This window comes from Oncorhynchus masou, chromosome 29 (genome assembly GCF_036934945.1).
Source record: "Oncorhynchus masou masou isolate Uvic2021 chromosome 29, UVic_Omas_1.1, whole genome shotgun sequence".
Classification (NCBI taxonomy): domain Eukaryota; kingdom Metazoa; phylum Chordata; class Actinopteri; order Salmoniformes; family Salmonidae; genus Oncorhynchus; species Oncorhynchus masou.
The window spans coordinates 100,703,302-100,720,509 of record NC_088240.1 but is presented as its reverse complement, the minus strand read 5'-3'; the positions used below and the strand labels follow the sequence as shown (position 1 = coordinate 100,720,509).

The following is a 17,208-nucleotide window of genomic DNA, read 5'->3' as shown; positions in this document are numbered from 1 at the left end:
AATTGGCCAGTGTTACCTAGTGTTAATAGTTAATTTACAGCTAATTGGCCAGTGTTACCCAGTGTTAATAGTTAATTTACAGCTAATTGGCCAGTGTTACCCAGTGTTAATAGTTAATTTACAGCTAATTGGCCAGTGTTACCCAGTGTTAATAGTTAATTTACAGCTAATTGGCCAGTGTTACCTAGTGTTAATAGTTAATTTACAGCTAATTGGCCAGTGTTAATAGTTAATTTACAGCTAATTGGCCAGTGTTACCCAGTGTTAATAGTTAATTTACAGCTAATTGGCCAGTGTTAATAGTTAATTTACAGCTAATTGGCCAGTGTTACCCAGTGTTAAGTTAATTTACAGCTAATTGGCCAGTGTTACCCAGTGTTAATAGTTAATTTACAGCTAATTGGCCAGTGTTACCCAGTGTTAATAGTTAATTTACAGCTAATTGGCCAGTGTTAATAGTTAATTTACAGCTAATTGGCCAGTGTTACCCAGTGTTAATAGTTAATTTACAGCTAATTGGCCAGTGTTACCCAGTGTTAATAGTTAATTTACAGCTAATTGGCCAGTGTTACCTAGTGTTAATAGTTAATTTACAGCTAATTGGCCAGTGTTACCCAGTGTTAATAGTTAATTTACAGCTAATTGGCCAGTGTTACCCAGTGTTAATTTACAGCTAATTGGCCAGTGTTACCTAGCGTTTCATTAACAACCTAACTCTGGCTGGATTCCAATAGGAATTCCACATCAAGCCAGCATCATGTGACTTGTAAACCAGGAGTTTCCGAACACCGCTGTGTCAGTTTAATCCTAAAGCCATCATGATATATTTAATGTAATTGTCCCAACGTCAATTTAATTCCAATTATATTCTACGCCTAGGAACTCACTTGAAGTCCACAAAACTTAAAATTGACGAGTTCAACAACCAACTCTACAATTCACTCAAAAAGGAAATTATATTGGAGGTGTGCCTTAGTGGGGGCGTGGCTTTCAATTAATTGTTTTGGATGGAAATGGCCAACTACTCCCGACCAGAGCCTTATGGGGCCCTTGTTAAATGTAGGGTACTATATAGGGAATAGGGTGCCATTTGGGACACCCCAGGAGATCTCGGGGGATCCCTGAGCTTGACATTATTCCATTGTTATCATCTATCAACAGACACCAGCATTGACTTATCACCCATCCATCTGTCCTATCTGTGACTGTTCCAGCTCAGATTTCCATCTGTGACTGTTCCAGCTCAGATTTCCATCTGTGACTGTTCCAGTTGAGATGAGCTCTGTTGGAAAAAATAAAATACATGTTTTGGTTCCTAAAGCTCTGCTGGGATAACATCCCTCTGGGACTATAAAATAAAATGCATGTTTTGGTTCCTATAGCTCTGCTGGGATAACATCCCTCTGGGACTATAAAATAAAATACATGTTTTGGTTCCTAAAGCTCTGCTGGGATAACATCCCTCTGGGACTATAAAATAAAATGCATGTTTTGGTTCCTATAGCTCTGCTGGGATAACATCAGAAGTCTATGGGCAACACCCTCAGTGTTGGTGACTCACTGACGAACTAGGGAACCATTTTTGTCCTTTCTCTCCATCCCTCTTTCTCCCTCACTGTCTCTCTCCATCCCTCTTTCTCCCTCACTGTCTCTCTCCATCCCTCTTTCCCCATCCCTCTTTCTCCCTCACTGTCTCTTTCTCCCTCACTGTCTCTCTCATCCCTCTTTCTCCCTCACTGTCTCTCTCACTGTCTCTCTCATCCCTCTTTCTCCCTCACTGTCTCTCTCCATCCCTCTTTCTCCCTCACTGTCTCTCTCCATCCCTCTTTCTCCCTCACTGTCTCTCTCCATCCCTCTTTCTCCTCACTGTCTCTCTCCATCCCTCTTTCTCCCTCACTGTCTCTCTCCATCCCTCTTTCTCCCTCACTGTCTCTCTCCATCCCTCTTTCTCCCTCACTGTCTCTCTCCATCCCTCTTTCTCCCTCACTGTCTCTCTCCATCCCTCTTTCTCCCTCACTGTCTCTCTCCATCCCTCTTTCTCCCTCACTGTCTCTCTCCATCCCTCTTTCTCCCTCACTGTCTCTCTCCATCCCTCTTTCTCCCTCACTGTCTCTCTCCATCCCTCTTTCTCCCTCACTGTCTCTCTCCATCCCTCTTTCTCCTCACTGTCTCTCTCCATCCCTCTTTCTCCCTCACTGTCTCTCTCCATCCCTCTTTCTCCCTCACTGTCTCTCTCCATCCCTCTTTCTCCCTCACTGTCTCTCTCCATCCCTCTTTCTCCCTCACTGTCTCCCTCCATCCCTCTCTCTCTCCATCCCTCTGTCTCCCCCACTGTCTCTCTCCCTCTGTCTCCCCCACTGTCTCTCTCCATCCCTCTTTCTCCCTCACTGTCTCTCTCCATCCCTCTTTCTCCCTCACTGTCTCTCTCCATCCCTCACTGTCTCTCTCCATCCCTCACTGTCTCTCTCATCCCTCTTTCTCCCTCAGTCTTTCTCCATCCCTCTTTCTCCCTCACTGTCTCTCTCCATCCCTCTTTCTCCCTCGCTGTCTCTCTCCATCCCTCACTGTCTCTCTCCATCCCTCACTGTCTCTCTCCATCCCTCTTTCTCCCTCACTGTCTCTCTCCATCCCTCTCCCTCTGCCTCTCCCTCTGCCTCTCTCTCTCCCTCTGCCTCTCTCTCTGCCTCTCTCTCTCTCCCTCTGCCTCTCTCTCTCTCTCCCTCTGCCTCTCTCTCTCTCTCCCTCTGCCTCTCTCTCTCTCTCCCTCTGCCTCTCTCTCTCTCCCTCTGCCTCTCTCTCTCTCTCCCTCTGCCTCTCTCTCTCTCTCCCTCTGCCTCTCTCTCCCTCTCCCTCTGCCTCTCTCTCTCTCCCTCTGCCCCTCTCTCTCTCCCTCTGCCTCTCTCTCTCCCTCTGCCTCTCTCTCTCCCTCTGCCTCTCTCTCTCTCTCTCCCTCTGCCTCTCTCTCTCTCTCTCCCTCTGCCTCTCTCTCTCTCTCCCTCTGCCTCTCTCTCCCTCTCCCTCTGCCTCTCTCTCTCTCCCTCTGCCTCTCTCTCTCTCTCCCTCTGCCTCTCTCTCTCTCTCCCTCTGCCTCTCTCTCTCTCCCTCTCCCCCTCTGCCTCTCTCTCTCTCCCTCTCTCTCTCCCCCTCTGCCTCTCCCCGTGTGTGATATGTTGTTTTGTCTTGGTGTTAAACTACTTTTCTTTTGCAGGAATAGTATTTTACCAGGAATTCCAGGGCTTGGCTTTGCTCAATATTTTAATGTTTCTCTTTGGGTAAGTAGTATGCAAAACCCAATTAGTACTGTATTTTTAAGAATACTGGCATTGACGTTCCACCTGAATACGGGCCTTCACATTCCACCTGAATACGGGCCAGGACATTCCACCTCAATACGGGCCATGACATTCCACCTGAATACCCGGCCATGACATTCCACCTGAATACCCGGCCATGACATTCCACCTGAATACCCGGCCATGACATTCCACCTGAATACCCGGCCATGACATTCCACCTGAATACCCGGCCATGACATTCCACCTGAATACCCGGCCATGACATTCCACCTGAATACGGGCCGGGACATTCCACCTGAATACGGGCCGGGACATTCCACCTGAATACGGGCCGGGACATTCCACCTGAATACGGGCCGGGACATTCCACCTGAATACGGGCCGGGACGTTCCACCTGAATACGGGCCGGGACGTTCCACCTGAATACGGGCCATGACGTTCCACCTGAATACGGGCCGGGACGTTCCACCTGAATACGGGCCGGGACGTTCCACCTGAATACGGGCCGGGACGTTCCACCTGAATACGGGCCGGGACGTTCCACCTGAATACGGGCCGGGACGTTCCACCTGAATACGGGCCGGGACGTTCCACCTGAATACGGGCCGGGGCGTTCCACCTGAATACGGGCCGGGGCGTTCCACCTGAATACGGGCCGGGACGTTCCACCTGAATACGGGCCGGGACGTTCCACCTGAATACGGGCCGGGACGTTCCACCTGAATACGGGCCGGGACGTTCCACCTGAATACGGGCCGGGACGTTCCACCTGAATACGGGCCGGGACGTTCCACCTGAATACGGGCCTTGACATTCAGAGTAGGGGCTGTGGATAGTCTTTTCAGTCCTTGTATCTGGTTACTCTTAGTGGAGTTTAGTACACCCCTTCCCAATGACCTCCAGAGACCGTATCACTGAGGGTTCAGATGACTCCAAAATTGTAAACACTGTGATTCCAACTCCTTGATTTTGAGAGTGATATCTGAACATAACCTTCTCTCTGAACTCTTCCAGCTGCCTGCTCTCATTCACTGGAGTCTTCCTGATAGCCAGAGACAGACCCAAGACCAAGACTGAAAACACAACCTTTATAGCCATGGGGAAAATACCAGGTAACTATATACATCTACAACAAATAGAAATGGATGAGAGCATTTGAAACATCTTGATTTAATATCCTAGACTAGATTTCTACAAGGAAACAAAGACATTTTTTTTGCCTAAACAAGTTGCATTTGAAGCGGGTAATTCTCTGTGATATTTTAACATGGTATTACTGGTTTGGCCCCAGCTAACCACACGTAGCAGGGGTAGAAGAAACACCTGAAACTAAATCCCCTGGTCCAACAGTACCCATTTGTATTGTAACCCTGGACAAGCACACCTGATTCAACTCGTCCACTAACCATCAAGGGGGTACTGGAGGACGGGGGGGTACTGGAGGACGGGGGTTGGGGGGGTACTGGAGGACGGGGGTTGGGGGGGGTACTGGAGGACGGGGGTTGGGGGGGGGTACTGGAGGACGGGGGGTTGGGGGGGGTACTGGAGGACGGGGGGTACTGGAGGACGGGGGTTGGGGGTACTGGAGGACGGGGGGGTACTGGAGGACGGGGGTTGGGGGGGGGGTACTGGAGGACCGGGGTTGGGGGGGGGGTACTGGAGGACCGGGGTTGGGGGGTACCGGAGGACCGGGGTTACATGGAATTACGCAGAATAACATGGTGAATGTACATTATCCCCAGCTGTAGAATAACATGGTGAATGTACATTATCCCCAGCTGTAGAATAACATGGTGGATGTACATTATCCCCAGCTGTAGAATAACATGGTGGATGTACATTATCCCCCAGCTGTAGAATAACATGTGTACATTATCCCCCGCAGCATAACATGGTGAATGTGCATTATCCCCAGCCAGAGAATAACATGGTGAATGTGCATTACCCCCCAGCTGTAGAATAACATGAATGTGCATTACCCCCAGCAGCAGAACATGAATGTTCATTATCCCCAGCAGCAGCATAACATGGTGAATGTGCATTACCCCCAGCAACAGAATAACGTGGTGAATGTAGACCACCTCTCTAATGATCTATATGTTGTCGTCTCTGGTCTCTGCTACAGGGAGAAAATGTAAAGACAAGGTTCAGCCAGAGGCGAAAAGCAACGCGTACGGATCTCTGGCAGCTAAACTCATGTGTAACAAACCTGGCCCACAGGACGACTCCTAATATCAGCCACACCTGTCTGTGTACAGAGACGACCTGTGTCAACACTACACGTCTCTGTCCTGGGTTGCCAGACTGACTACCGGGACAAAGTGAGAGAACTGTCTCCATTAGCAAAAAATTCCCCAGATTTTCCAGAAATCCTGGTATCTTCTAACTCACTCCTGTTTCCAGGAGACTTGCCAGAAGCAGGATTTCTGGGAAAAACCTGGACATCTTTGGGAAAGTTACAATTGTCAGGGAATTGAAATCTGGTGCTACAGATACTGAGGAGACTTCTCAGGGTCGAACCCAAATGCACTACAGACACAAATAAAACGTTATGTAATTCTCAACGAGGTGGCTGTCTGGAGGAACCACCTGATATTCTCTGTTAATACGAAAGCAACTGTTGGATCGAATTTCTGATGAGATGGTTTCAATCATTGATTTGTTAATAAACTGGAATGTGATATTTAAAGTGTTTCTCGAGCTCCCAAGAAGCTCCTGGCTGGCAAAGGAGGTGCACCAGCGCACTCTACTGGTGGTGACAAGAATTACTATTTAAATGTGAGGTGTTTTTAAAACGTCAGATGTTCTTTGTTTAAGCTAATAAACACGGACCACGCTTCGGGAAGGATGGCCTCAGCACTACAGACATTTAAACATGACAACTACAGCTTCACCCTTTTTCAAATCAAAACGTCATTTTCCGAATGGCATTTCAAAGAGCAGTGGCGTAATGCAGTTTAACTGACAGGTACGGCTGAGCCAACGTCTTCAACTCACCTCCATTTTGACTCATATATTTAGTGACAATGGACTTAAGCGAAGGTATAGCGGTAAGAGAAACACTCATTTTATTTTGACGAGTAAAAATTCTGTCAATGTTAGACCATTTATCTTGGTAATAAAAACACATTTTAAACTCTTTATGAGAGCAGAAAGCCAGCTCAGTTTTATTAGTAGTGATATATCGTCCACTGAAACGCTTACTGCTCCTACTTCACCACAACAATAATAGATACAAATAGGAGAATAACGTAAATGTCTCGGTACAATAGGAAACATTCTGACATAGAGGGTAGAGTAGAGGGATTTTTATTGTCAACCATTTCAACTCGTACTCTCAAATCCAAACAAAGATATGTTTTCACAAAAATGGGAATCAGGCAAACCAAAGAATGATTGGTGTCTTCGCTACAGAGCCAGTACACACCCAGTGACAATCTGAAGGCAGTCCCTTCAGTGAAAACAATATTGAACAAAATAAATAAAAAAAAACATTTCAACTCAAATGAAAAACTCCCAGAAAACCTTACAGGGAATTATCAAGAAAAAGTTATTCCACTCAAACAATGAGTCATTCAATATGGGTAATGTTGTGTGTGCATGCCAGGTATTTAATATCTAAGTACCCCTAACAGGGGTTGGGGTGAAGGGACTCACACTAGGCACAGTGTTTTACTCACACAGTCTGTGGCTTTACGTAGTGAAGCGGTACTGTTGTGATGTGGGATTGAACCTGCAGTACTCCCTCAGACCTCTATGTTGATCTTAGGGAAGCGGTACTGTTGTGATGTGGGATTGAACCTGCAGTCCTCCTCAGACCTCTGTTGATCTTAGGGAAGCGGCACTGTTGTGATGTGGGATTGAACCTGCAGTACTCCCTCAGACCTCTATGTTGATCTTAGGGAAGCGGCACTGTTGCGGTGTGGGATTGAACCTGCAGTACTCCTCAGACCTCTATGTTGATCTTAGGGAAGCGGTACTGTTGTGATGTGGGATTGAACCTGCAGTCCTCCTCAGACCTCTATGTTGATCTTAGCGAAACGGTACTGCAGTGACCCGGGGTTCCGTAGCAGCACCAGTCCTCTCTGGCCATCAGGCTGTCTGAGCAGGGTGTGTAGGAGACCAGTAAGGCTGAGGAGCCCCAGAGCCTCTCCACAGCCAGCCGACAGGGAGAAGTCCCCCTGGGTCACCCAGCCCAGAGTCACCCTGGAGCAGTGGGAGGTGACGCTGGGAAGGGGCTCCGGCCAGAGACCCAGAGTCAGGGTTGAGGTACAGGAGGAAGAGGGGTTGGTGAGGCTGGAGGAGGAGCTAGGATCAGGACCAGGGTTGACACTGGGGACTGAGGTAGAGGCAGGGTCAGACTGCTTGGCGGAGGAAGAGGGGTTGGTGAGGCTGGAGGAGGAGCTAGGATCAGGACCAGGGTTGACACTGGGGACTGAGGTAGAGGCAGGGTCAGACTGCTTGGCGGAGGAAGAGGGGTTGGTGAGGCTGGAGGAGGAGCTAGGATCAGGACCAGGGTTGACACTGGGGACTGAGGTAGAGGCAGGGTCAGACTGCTTGGCGGAGGAAGAGGGGTTGGTGAGGCTGGAGGAGGAGCTAGGATCAGGACCAGGGTTGACACTGGGGACTGAGGTAGAGGCAGGGTCGGACTGCTTGTTTTCAGGCTTGGCGGAGGAAGAGGTTCCAGGTTTGTTGGGGCCCTTCTTGCGTGGCCGTTTGACGCGGCTCTTGAAGTGGTCAGTGTGTAGAGGCTCCTGGGGCCCTGTGCAGCCCGGCTCCTTACGTACCAGCTGGAGGTCCTCTTCGGTGGGGACACACACCAGGGCGTGCTGCTCCGGTTGGCCCTTGGTGACGAGGGAGAGACGGATCCACACCAGGCTGCTGCCACCGTGTGCCGAGAGGAGAGACGCTGCAACGTTACGGTTGAGTTGTGGTGTTGATCCCGGGTTACGTGCCCTCTGACATTTAGAGGATGTGGGCGACACCAAGCGGACAGCTGCCTTAGATACTTCCTATTCCTGTTGAACACAGAGACAACCAATTAGGGTTCAGTGATTACGCTGCGGAACCCAATCGTGGCTCAGGGTTTATAAAATACGGCCACTACTTCTAGGAAAACCATTTTGTATGAAACGTTGTTTTTAAACACCGCCCGGTGATTCCCAGCACCGCACACACCGCCCGGTGATTCCCAGCACCGCAAACACCGCCCGGTGATTCCCAGCACCGCAAACACCGCCCGGTGATTCCCAGCACCGCAAACACCGCCCGGTGATTCCCAGCACCGCAAACACCGCCCGGTGATTCCCAGCACCGCAAACACCGCCCGGTGATTCCCAGCACCGCAAACACCGCCCGGTGATTCCCAGCACCGCGGTGATTCCCAGCACCACAAACACCGCCCGGTGATTCCCAGCACCGCCCGGTGATTCCCAGCACCGCCCGGTGATTCCCAGCACCGCAAACACCGCCCGGTGATTCCCAGCACCACAAACACCACCCGGTGATTCCCAGCACCACAAACACCGCCCAGTGATTCCCAGCACCACAAACACCGCCCAGTGATTCCCAGCACCGCAAACACCGCCCAGTGATTCCCAGCACCGCAAACACCGCCCGGTGATTCCCAGCACCACAAACACCGCCCAGTGATTCCCAGCACCACTAAAAAAATTGATTCAGCCAAAACGCAGTAAAAACACAATATGAGCTCATGAAGTCAGCCATTACTCTATAAGCTGCTGACTTTAGGAGGATAATCTCTCTGATGTATGGCAGTCATTTGGGTCTGGATGTTCTCATCATGAAAGGTATGCTGGGGAGGGGTTATGATCTCATCATGAAAGGTATGCTGGGGAGGGGTTATGTTCTCATCATGAAAGGTATGCTGGGAGGGGTTATGATGAAAGGTATGCTGGGGAGGGGTTATGTTCTCATCATGAAAGGTATGCTGGGGAGGGGTTATGTTCTCATCATGACAGGTATGCTGGGGAGGGGTTATGATGAAAGGTATGCTGGGGAGGGGTTATGTTCTCATCATGAAAGGTATGCTGGGGAGGGGTTATGTTCTCATCATGAAAGGTATGCTGGGGAGGGGTTATGTTCTCATCATGAAAGGTATGCTGGGGAGGGGTTATGTTCTCATCATGACAGGTATGCTGGGGAGGGGTTATGTTCTCATCATGAAAGGTATGCTGGGGAGGGGTTATGTTCTCATCAAGAAAGGTATGCTGGGGAGGGGTTATGTTCTCATCAAGAAAGGTATGCTGGGGAGGGGTTATGTTCTCATCAAGAAAGGCATGCTGGGGAGGGGTTATGTTCTCATCATGAAAGGTATGCTGGGGAGGGGTTATGTTCTCATCATGAAAGGTATGCTGGAGGGGTTATCATGAAAGGTATGCTGGGGAGGGGTTATGTTCCCATCATGAAAGGTATGCTGGGGAGGGGTTATGTTCTCATCATGAAAGGTATGCTGGGGAGGGGTTATGTTCTCATCATGAAAGGTATGCTGGGGAGGGGTTATGTTCTCATCATGAAAGGTATGCTGGGGAGGGGTTATGTTCTCATCATGAAAGGTATGCTGGGGAGGGGTTATGTTCTCATCATGACAGGTATGCTGGGGAGGGGTTATGTTCTCATCATGACAGGTATGCTGGGGAGGGGTTATGTTCTCATCATGAAAGGTATGCTGGGGAGGGGTTATCATGAAAGGTATGCTGGGGAGGGGTTATGTTCCCAACATGAAAGGTATGCTGGGGAGGGGTTATGATCCCATCATGAAAGGTATGCTGGGGAGGGTTATGTTCTCATCATGAAAGGTATGCTGGGGAGGGGTTATGATGAAAGGTATGCTGGGGAGGGGTTATGTTCTCATCATGAAAGGTATGCTGGGGAGGGGTTATGATCTCATCATGAAAGGTATGCTGGGGAGGGGTTATGATCTCATCATGAAAGGTATGCTGGGGAGGGGTTATGTTCTCATCAAGAAAGGTATGCTGGGGAGGGGTTATGTTCTCATCATGAAAGGTATGCTGGAGGGGTTATCATGAAAGGTATGCTGGGGAGGGGTTATGTTCCCATCATGAAAGGTATGCTGGGGAGGGGTTATGTTCTCATCATGAAAGGTATGCTGGGGAGGGGTTATGTTCTCATCATGAAAGGTATGCTGGGGAGGGGTTATGTTCTCATCATGAAAGGTATGCTGGGGAGGGGTTATGTTCTCATCATGAAAGGTATGCTGGGGAGGGGTTATGTTCTCATCATGAAAGGTATGCTGGGGAGGGGTTATGTTCTCATCATGACAGGTATGCTGGGGAGGGGTTATGTTCTCATCATGACAGGTATGCTGGGGAGGGGTTATGTTCTCATGACAGGTATGCTGGGAGGGGTTATGTTCTCATCATGAAAGGTATGCTGGGGAGGGGTTATGTTCTCAGCATGACAGGTATGCTGGGGAGGGGTTATCATGAAAGGTATGCTGGGGAGGGGTTATGTTCTCATCATGAAAGGTATGCTGGGGAGGGGTTATGTTCTCATCATGAAAGGTATGCTGGGGAGGGGTTATGTTCTCATCATGAAAGGTATGCTGGGGAGGGGTTATGTTCTCATCATGAAAGGTATGCTGGGGAGGGGTTATGATGAAAGGTATGCTGGGGAGGGGTTATGTTCTCATCATGAAAGGTATGCTGGGGAGGGGTTATGTTCTCATCATGAAAGGTATGCTGGGGAGGGGTTATGTTCTCATCATGAAAGGTATGCTGGGGAGGGGTTATGTTCTCATCATGAAAGGTATGCTGGGGAGGGGTTATGTTCTCATCATGAAAGGTATGCTGGGAGGGGTTATGATCTCATCATGAAAGGTATGCTGGGGAGGGGTTATGTTCTCATCATGAAAGGTATGCTGGGAGGGGTTATCAGATCTGTCAGACACTACTCTACACTGTGGGGGGTAAAAGGGCAAGTCATTATTAAAACAACAGGGGTTTCATAAAAGGTGAAACATTATGAATGAATACTATAAGTTATGCAGAGGAGAGGATGAAACTAATATTAGAGGTACTGAAAAACACTTTCTATTGAGATTCAGGACTCTATTCGGTCTACGGCCGAAGCGCTACAGATTCAGGACTCTATTCAGTTTAAGGCCGAAGCGCTACAGATTCAGGACTCTATTCAGTCTACGGCCGAAGCGCTACAGATTCAGGACTCTATTCAGTCTACGGCCGAAGCGCTACAGATTCAGGACTCTATTCAGTCTACGGCCGAAGCGCTACAGATTCATGACTCTATTCAGTCTACAGATTCAGGACTCTATTCAGTCTACGGCCAAAGCGCTACAGATTCAGGACTCTATTCAGTCTACGGCCGAAGCGCTACAGATTCAGGACTCTATTCAGTCTACGGCCGAAGCGCTACAGATTCAGGACTCTATTCAGTCTACGGCCGAAGCGCTACAGATTCAGGACTCTATTCAGTCTACAGATTCAGGACTCTATTCAGTCTACGGCCAAAGCGCTACAGATTCAGGACTCTATTCAGTCTACGGCCGAAGCGCTACAGATTCAGGACTCTATTCAGTCTATTTAAGCGCGACAGATTCAGGACTCTATTCAGTCTACGGCCGAAGCGCTACAGATTCAGGACTCTATTCAGTCTAAGGCCGAAGAGCTACAGATTCATGACTCTATTCAGTTTAAGGCCGAAGCGCTACAGATTCCGATATAGAATTGAAAGATAATTTCCCATTGAGCCGACATATGCCAGGTTCACCGTGAATGCAGTCTCCACTTCCGCGGTAACATCGCCTTTAAATGTCAAATCGCGCTGTAACGCTAAACTACCGTGATACAGATTGAATAGAGGCCTAACAGGATATAAGGGGGACGTTTGACTTAGGAACTTTCCTGAACAAAACAAAACATTAACCAATACAAGTACCAGGCATTTGTGAAAACATAACCAGGACTATAAGCTAGTAGAAGTCTTCTAGACGGGTTAGTTGACAACGTCACTACAATGAAGGAGGACGTTTGACTTAGGTTTTGTAAAGGAAAGTTCCTATCATTGCAGGAGGACCAATACAAGTACCAGTCATTTGTGAAAACATAAGAAGGACTATAAGCTAGTAGAAGTCTTCTAGACGGGTTAGTTGACAACGTCACTACAATGAAGGAGGACGTTTGACTTAGGTTTTGTAAAGGAAAGTTCCTATCATTGCAGGAGGACCAATACAAGTACCAGGCATTTGTGAAAACATAACCAGGACTATAAGCTAGTAGAAGTCTTCTAGACGGGTTAGTTGACAACGTCACTACAATGAAGGAGGACGTTTGACTTAGGTTTTGTAAAGGAAAGTTCCTATCATTGCAGGAGGACCAATACAAGTACCAGTCATTTGTGAAAACATAAGAAGGACTATAAGCTAGTAGAAGTCTTCTAGACGGGTTAGTTGACAGCGTCACTACAATGAAGGAGGACGTTTGACTTAGGTTTTGTAAAGGAAAGTTCCTATCATTGCAGGAGGACCAATACAAGTACCAGTCATTTGTGAAAACATGGGCTAAGCAGGACTATAAGCTAGTAGAAGTCTTCTAGACGGGTTAGTTGACAACGTCACTACAATGAGACAAGGCCGTGTGTTGTCATGATTCTGGTTGGTCAGACAGCAAGAAGCTGCCTTGTGGGGACTCGTTTCAGCTCGTTATCTTGTTCTTGATACCATTCGGTGTTTCGACTGATGTCAAATTTGATTTGACCTTTATTTAAACCCTCCCCAGCATATACAGGCAGTGAAGAACAAATTATTATTTTCAATGACTGCCTTGTTCAGGGGCAGAACGACAGATATGTGCCTTGTCAGCTGGGGGAATCAAACTTGCAACCTTTCGGTTACTAGTCCAACGCTCTAACCACTAGGCTACGCTGCCACCCCAAATTAAACTGGTCACATACACATGGTTAGCAGATAATGCGAGTAGCGAAATGCTTGTCGGGGTAACAAATAGTACATAAAAAAAATACGGCATATTTTTCTGAGGAGGGAAGCGAGGTCGGCCATCTCATGTCTACGCTAATATGGTTAACATTCGCTAGCTAACCGACAACAACTAACGATGTATTTGAGAGACAACAATTGCTCATTTTGCAAATATATGTATGTTTTCAATAAACATTGGGAGACAAAATACAGTTTCCACGTTGACAACAGTCGAAGCCAACCCCGTCCGTCACACAACACACACACACACACACGTCTGTTTTGTTGAATACTCGATTCTGATTGGGTAGAAGGGCATTCTAGAGTGTGAATAAACTTCAGACAGTTGGAAGAGATATTGGGACACCTCTGAAATAGACCCAACAACACATGCCTCATAACCGTACATCACTGCACCGAGCGGATCCTTCTTCCTACCACGGGGTCCGTTGTATCCAGATAATGTGCTCCGTGTTTATCCCTAACATATACAGAGTGGCATCTACCTCAAGACTGTGAAGTTACTCTGTGGTGATGTCACTTCCTGTTCCATTGATGCGACTGCCTCCTCTCCTCCTCCTCCTCCTTCCTCTTTCACGATCAGCTCCCACTCCTCGACCAGCTGTTGCCAGGGACAACGGAACGGAGCCAGGCAGCCATGTTTGATGTAATTGGTCCGTTTGGCTGGTGGGCGCCTATACAGAGGTCAAGGGGTCATGCTCTAGTCAAGCTGTTTCAGTGCACGAGGGGGAGCCCAGCCTTTTATGTAACAATAATATATAACCCAGTCATGAGCCTCCACTTGATGAAATGAGCTCAGTTGAAATATCAAACTCAAAGGATAGTTTATGTTAAACTCTCACCAGTAATCTGACTTGAGTCTTCAATGTTAACACAGATCCTGTATCAATATGTTGGTTTGAGAGACATTATATACCGTATGAAACATTCAGAATACCAGTGAGTTAGACTTTATCAAACACTACCAGACACCCCCTTTTACCTGGAGTTACAGGTGACACCGACCATCTCCTCAACACACCTGGAGTTACATCAGGTGATACCAACACACCTGGAGTTACATCAGGTGATACCAACCCTCTCCTCAACACACCTGGAGTTACATCAGGTGATACCAACACACCTGGAGTTACATCAGGTGATACCAACCCTCTCCTCAACACACCTGGAGTTACATCAGGTGATACCAACCCTCTCCTCAACACACCTGGAGTTACATCAGGTGATACCAACCCTCTCAACACACCTGGAGTTACATCAGGTGATACCAACCCTCTCAACACACCTGGAGTTACATCAGGTGATACCAACCCTCTCAACACACCTGGAGTTACATCAGGTGATACCAACCCTCTCAACACACCTGGAGTTACATCAGGTGATACCGACCCTCTCCTCAACACACCTGGAGTTACATCAGGTGATACCAACACACCTGGAGTTACATCAGGTGATACCAACACACCTGGAGTTACATCAGGTGATACCAACACACCTGGAGTTACATCAGGTGATACCGACCCTCTCCTCAACACACCTGGAGTTACATCAGGTGATACCAACCCTCTCCTCAACACACCTGGAGTTACATCAGGTGATACCAACACACCTGGAGTTACATCAGGTGATACCAACACACCTGGAGTTACATCAGGTGATACCAACCCTCTCCTCAACACACCTGGAGTTACATCAGGTGATACCAACCCTCTCCTCAACACACCTGGAGTTACATCAGGTGATACCAACCCTCTCCTCAACACACCTGGAGTTACATCAGGTGATACCAACCCTCTCAACACACCTGGAGTTACATCAGGTGATACCAACCCTCTCAACACACCTGGAGTTACATCAGGTGATACCAACCCTCTCAACACACCTGGAGTTACATCAGGTGATACCAACACACCTGGAGTTACATCAGGTGATACCGACCCTCTCCTCAACACACCTGGAGTTACATCAGGTGATACCAACCTCTCCTCAACACACCTGGAGTTACATCAGGTGATACCAACCCTCTCCTCAACACACCTGGAGTTACATCAGGTGATACCAACCCTCTCATCAACACACCTGGAGTACATCAGGTGATACCAACCTCTCCTCAACACACCTGGAGTTACATCAGGTGATACCAACACACCTGGAGTTACATCAGGTGATACCAACCCTCTCCTCAACACACCTGGAGTTACATCAGGTGATACCAACACACCTGGAGTTACATCAGATGATACCAACACACCTGGAGTTACATCAGGTGATACCAACACACCTGGAGTTACATCAGGTGATACCAACACACCTGGAGTTACATCAGGTGATACCAACCCTCTCCTCAACACACCTGGAGTTACATCAGGTGATACCAACACACCTGGAGTTACATCAGGTGATACCGACCCTCTCCTCAACACACCTGGAGTTACATCAGGTGATACCAACCCTCTCCTCAACACACCTGGAGTTACATCAGGTGATACCAACCCTCTCATCAACACACCTGGAGTACATCAGGTGATACCAACCCTCTCCTCAACACACCTGGAGTTACATCAGGTGATACCAACACACCTGGAGTTACATCAGGTGATACCAACCCTCTCCTCAACACACCTGGAGTTACATCAGGTGATACCAACACACCTGGAGTTACATCAGATGATACCAACACACCTGGAGTTACATCAGGTGATACCAACACACCTGGAGTTACATCAGGTGATACCAACACACCTGGAGTTACATCAGGTGATACCAACACACCTGGAGTTACATCAGGTGATACCAACACACCTGGAGTTACATCAGGTGATACCAACCCTCTCCTCAACACACCTGGAGTTACATCAGGTGATACCAACACACCTGGAGTTACATCAGGTGATACCAACACACCTGGAGTTACATCAGGTGATACCAACCCTCTCCTCAACACACCTGGAGTTACATCAGGTGATACCAACACACCTGGAGTTACATCAGGTGATACCAACACACCTGGAGTTACATCAGGTGATACCAACACACCTGGAGTTACATCAGGTGATACCAACCCTCTCCTCAACACACCTGGAGTTACATCAGGTGATACCAACACACCTGGAGTTACATCAGGTGATACCAACACACCTGGAGTTACATCAGGTGATACCAACACACCTGGAGTTACATCAGGTGATACCAACCCTCTCCTCAACACACCTGGAGCTCCATCACGTGAAACCGACCCTCTCCTCACCTCCTGAACTTGGCCAGCAGCTCAGCCTCCTGCTCTTCCTGGAAGCGTGCTCCTGCAGGGCAGTCTGGGTAGTCGTGGGGAAAGTGAGGCTCTCCTTTATTCTGGGCGTGTTTCAGGCTCATCCTCAGCCCTCCGATACGTACTCCTCTATAAACCTGAAGGAGAGGAGGGTTACTACTTTAGTTACCTCTCCTCTATCTACCTGGAGAGGGTTACTACTTTAGTTACCTCTCCTCTATCTACCTGGAGAGGGTTACTACTTTAGTTATAGGGAATATCTACCTGGAGAGGGTTCCTACTTTAGTTACCTCTCCACTATAAACCTGAAGGAGAGGAGGGTTACTACTTTAGTTACCTCTCCTCTATCTACCTGGAGAGGGTTACTACTTTAGTTATAGGGAATAGGGTGCCTCTCCTCTACCTACCTGGAGAGGGCTACTACTTTAGTTACCTCTCCTCTATCTACCTGGAGAGGGTTACTACTTTAGTTACCTCTCCTCTATCTACCTGGAGAGGGTTACTACTTTAGTTACCTCTCCTCTATCTACCTGGAGAGGGTTACTACTTTAGTTACCTCTCCTCTACCTACCTGGAGAGGGTTACTACTTTAGTTACTTCTCCTCTACCTACCTGGAGAGGGCTACTACTTTAGTTACCTCTTCTCTAC

General features: G+C 48.2%; 2 protein-coding genes across 3 annotated transcripts in view; one reads left to right on the top strand and one right to left on the bottom strand.

Annotated features, from left to right (window-relative positions):
* LOC135521077 (NIPA-like protein 2) overlaps positions 1–5,986 on the top strand; it is a 52,400-nt gene extending 46,414 nt beyond the window's left edge. For both annotated transcript variants that reach the window (XM_064947016.1, XM_064947015.1), the window contains 3 exons: positions 3,209–3,272; positions 4,312–4,409; positions 5,423–5,986. In XM_064947016.1, coding sequence (XP_064803088.1) covers positions 3,209–3,272; positions 4,312–4,409; positions 5,423–5,529 — 269 coding nt within the window. In that variant the 3' untranslated portion in view covers positions 5,530–5,986. The remainder of the gene's footprint in view (positions 1–3,208; positions 3,273–4,311; positions 4,410–5,422) is intronic.
* Positions 5,987–6,433: 447 nt separating this feature from the next.
* The window catches only part of LOC135521074 (ribonucleases P/MRP protein subunit POP1-like), a 40,884-nt gene continuing 30,109 nt past the window's right edge, over positions 6,434–17,208 (bottom strand). The window contains 4 exon segments of the mRNA XM_064947006.1: positions 6,434–8,278; positions 8,281–8,315; positions 13,780–13,968; positions 16,542–16,696. Coding sequence (XP_064803078.1) covers positions 7,311–8,278; positions 8,281–8,315; positions 13,780–13,968; positions 16,542–16,696 — 1,347 coding nt within the window. The 3' untranslated portion in view covers positions 6,434–7,310.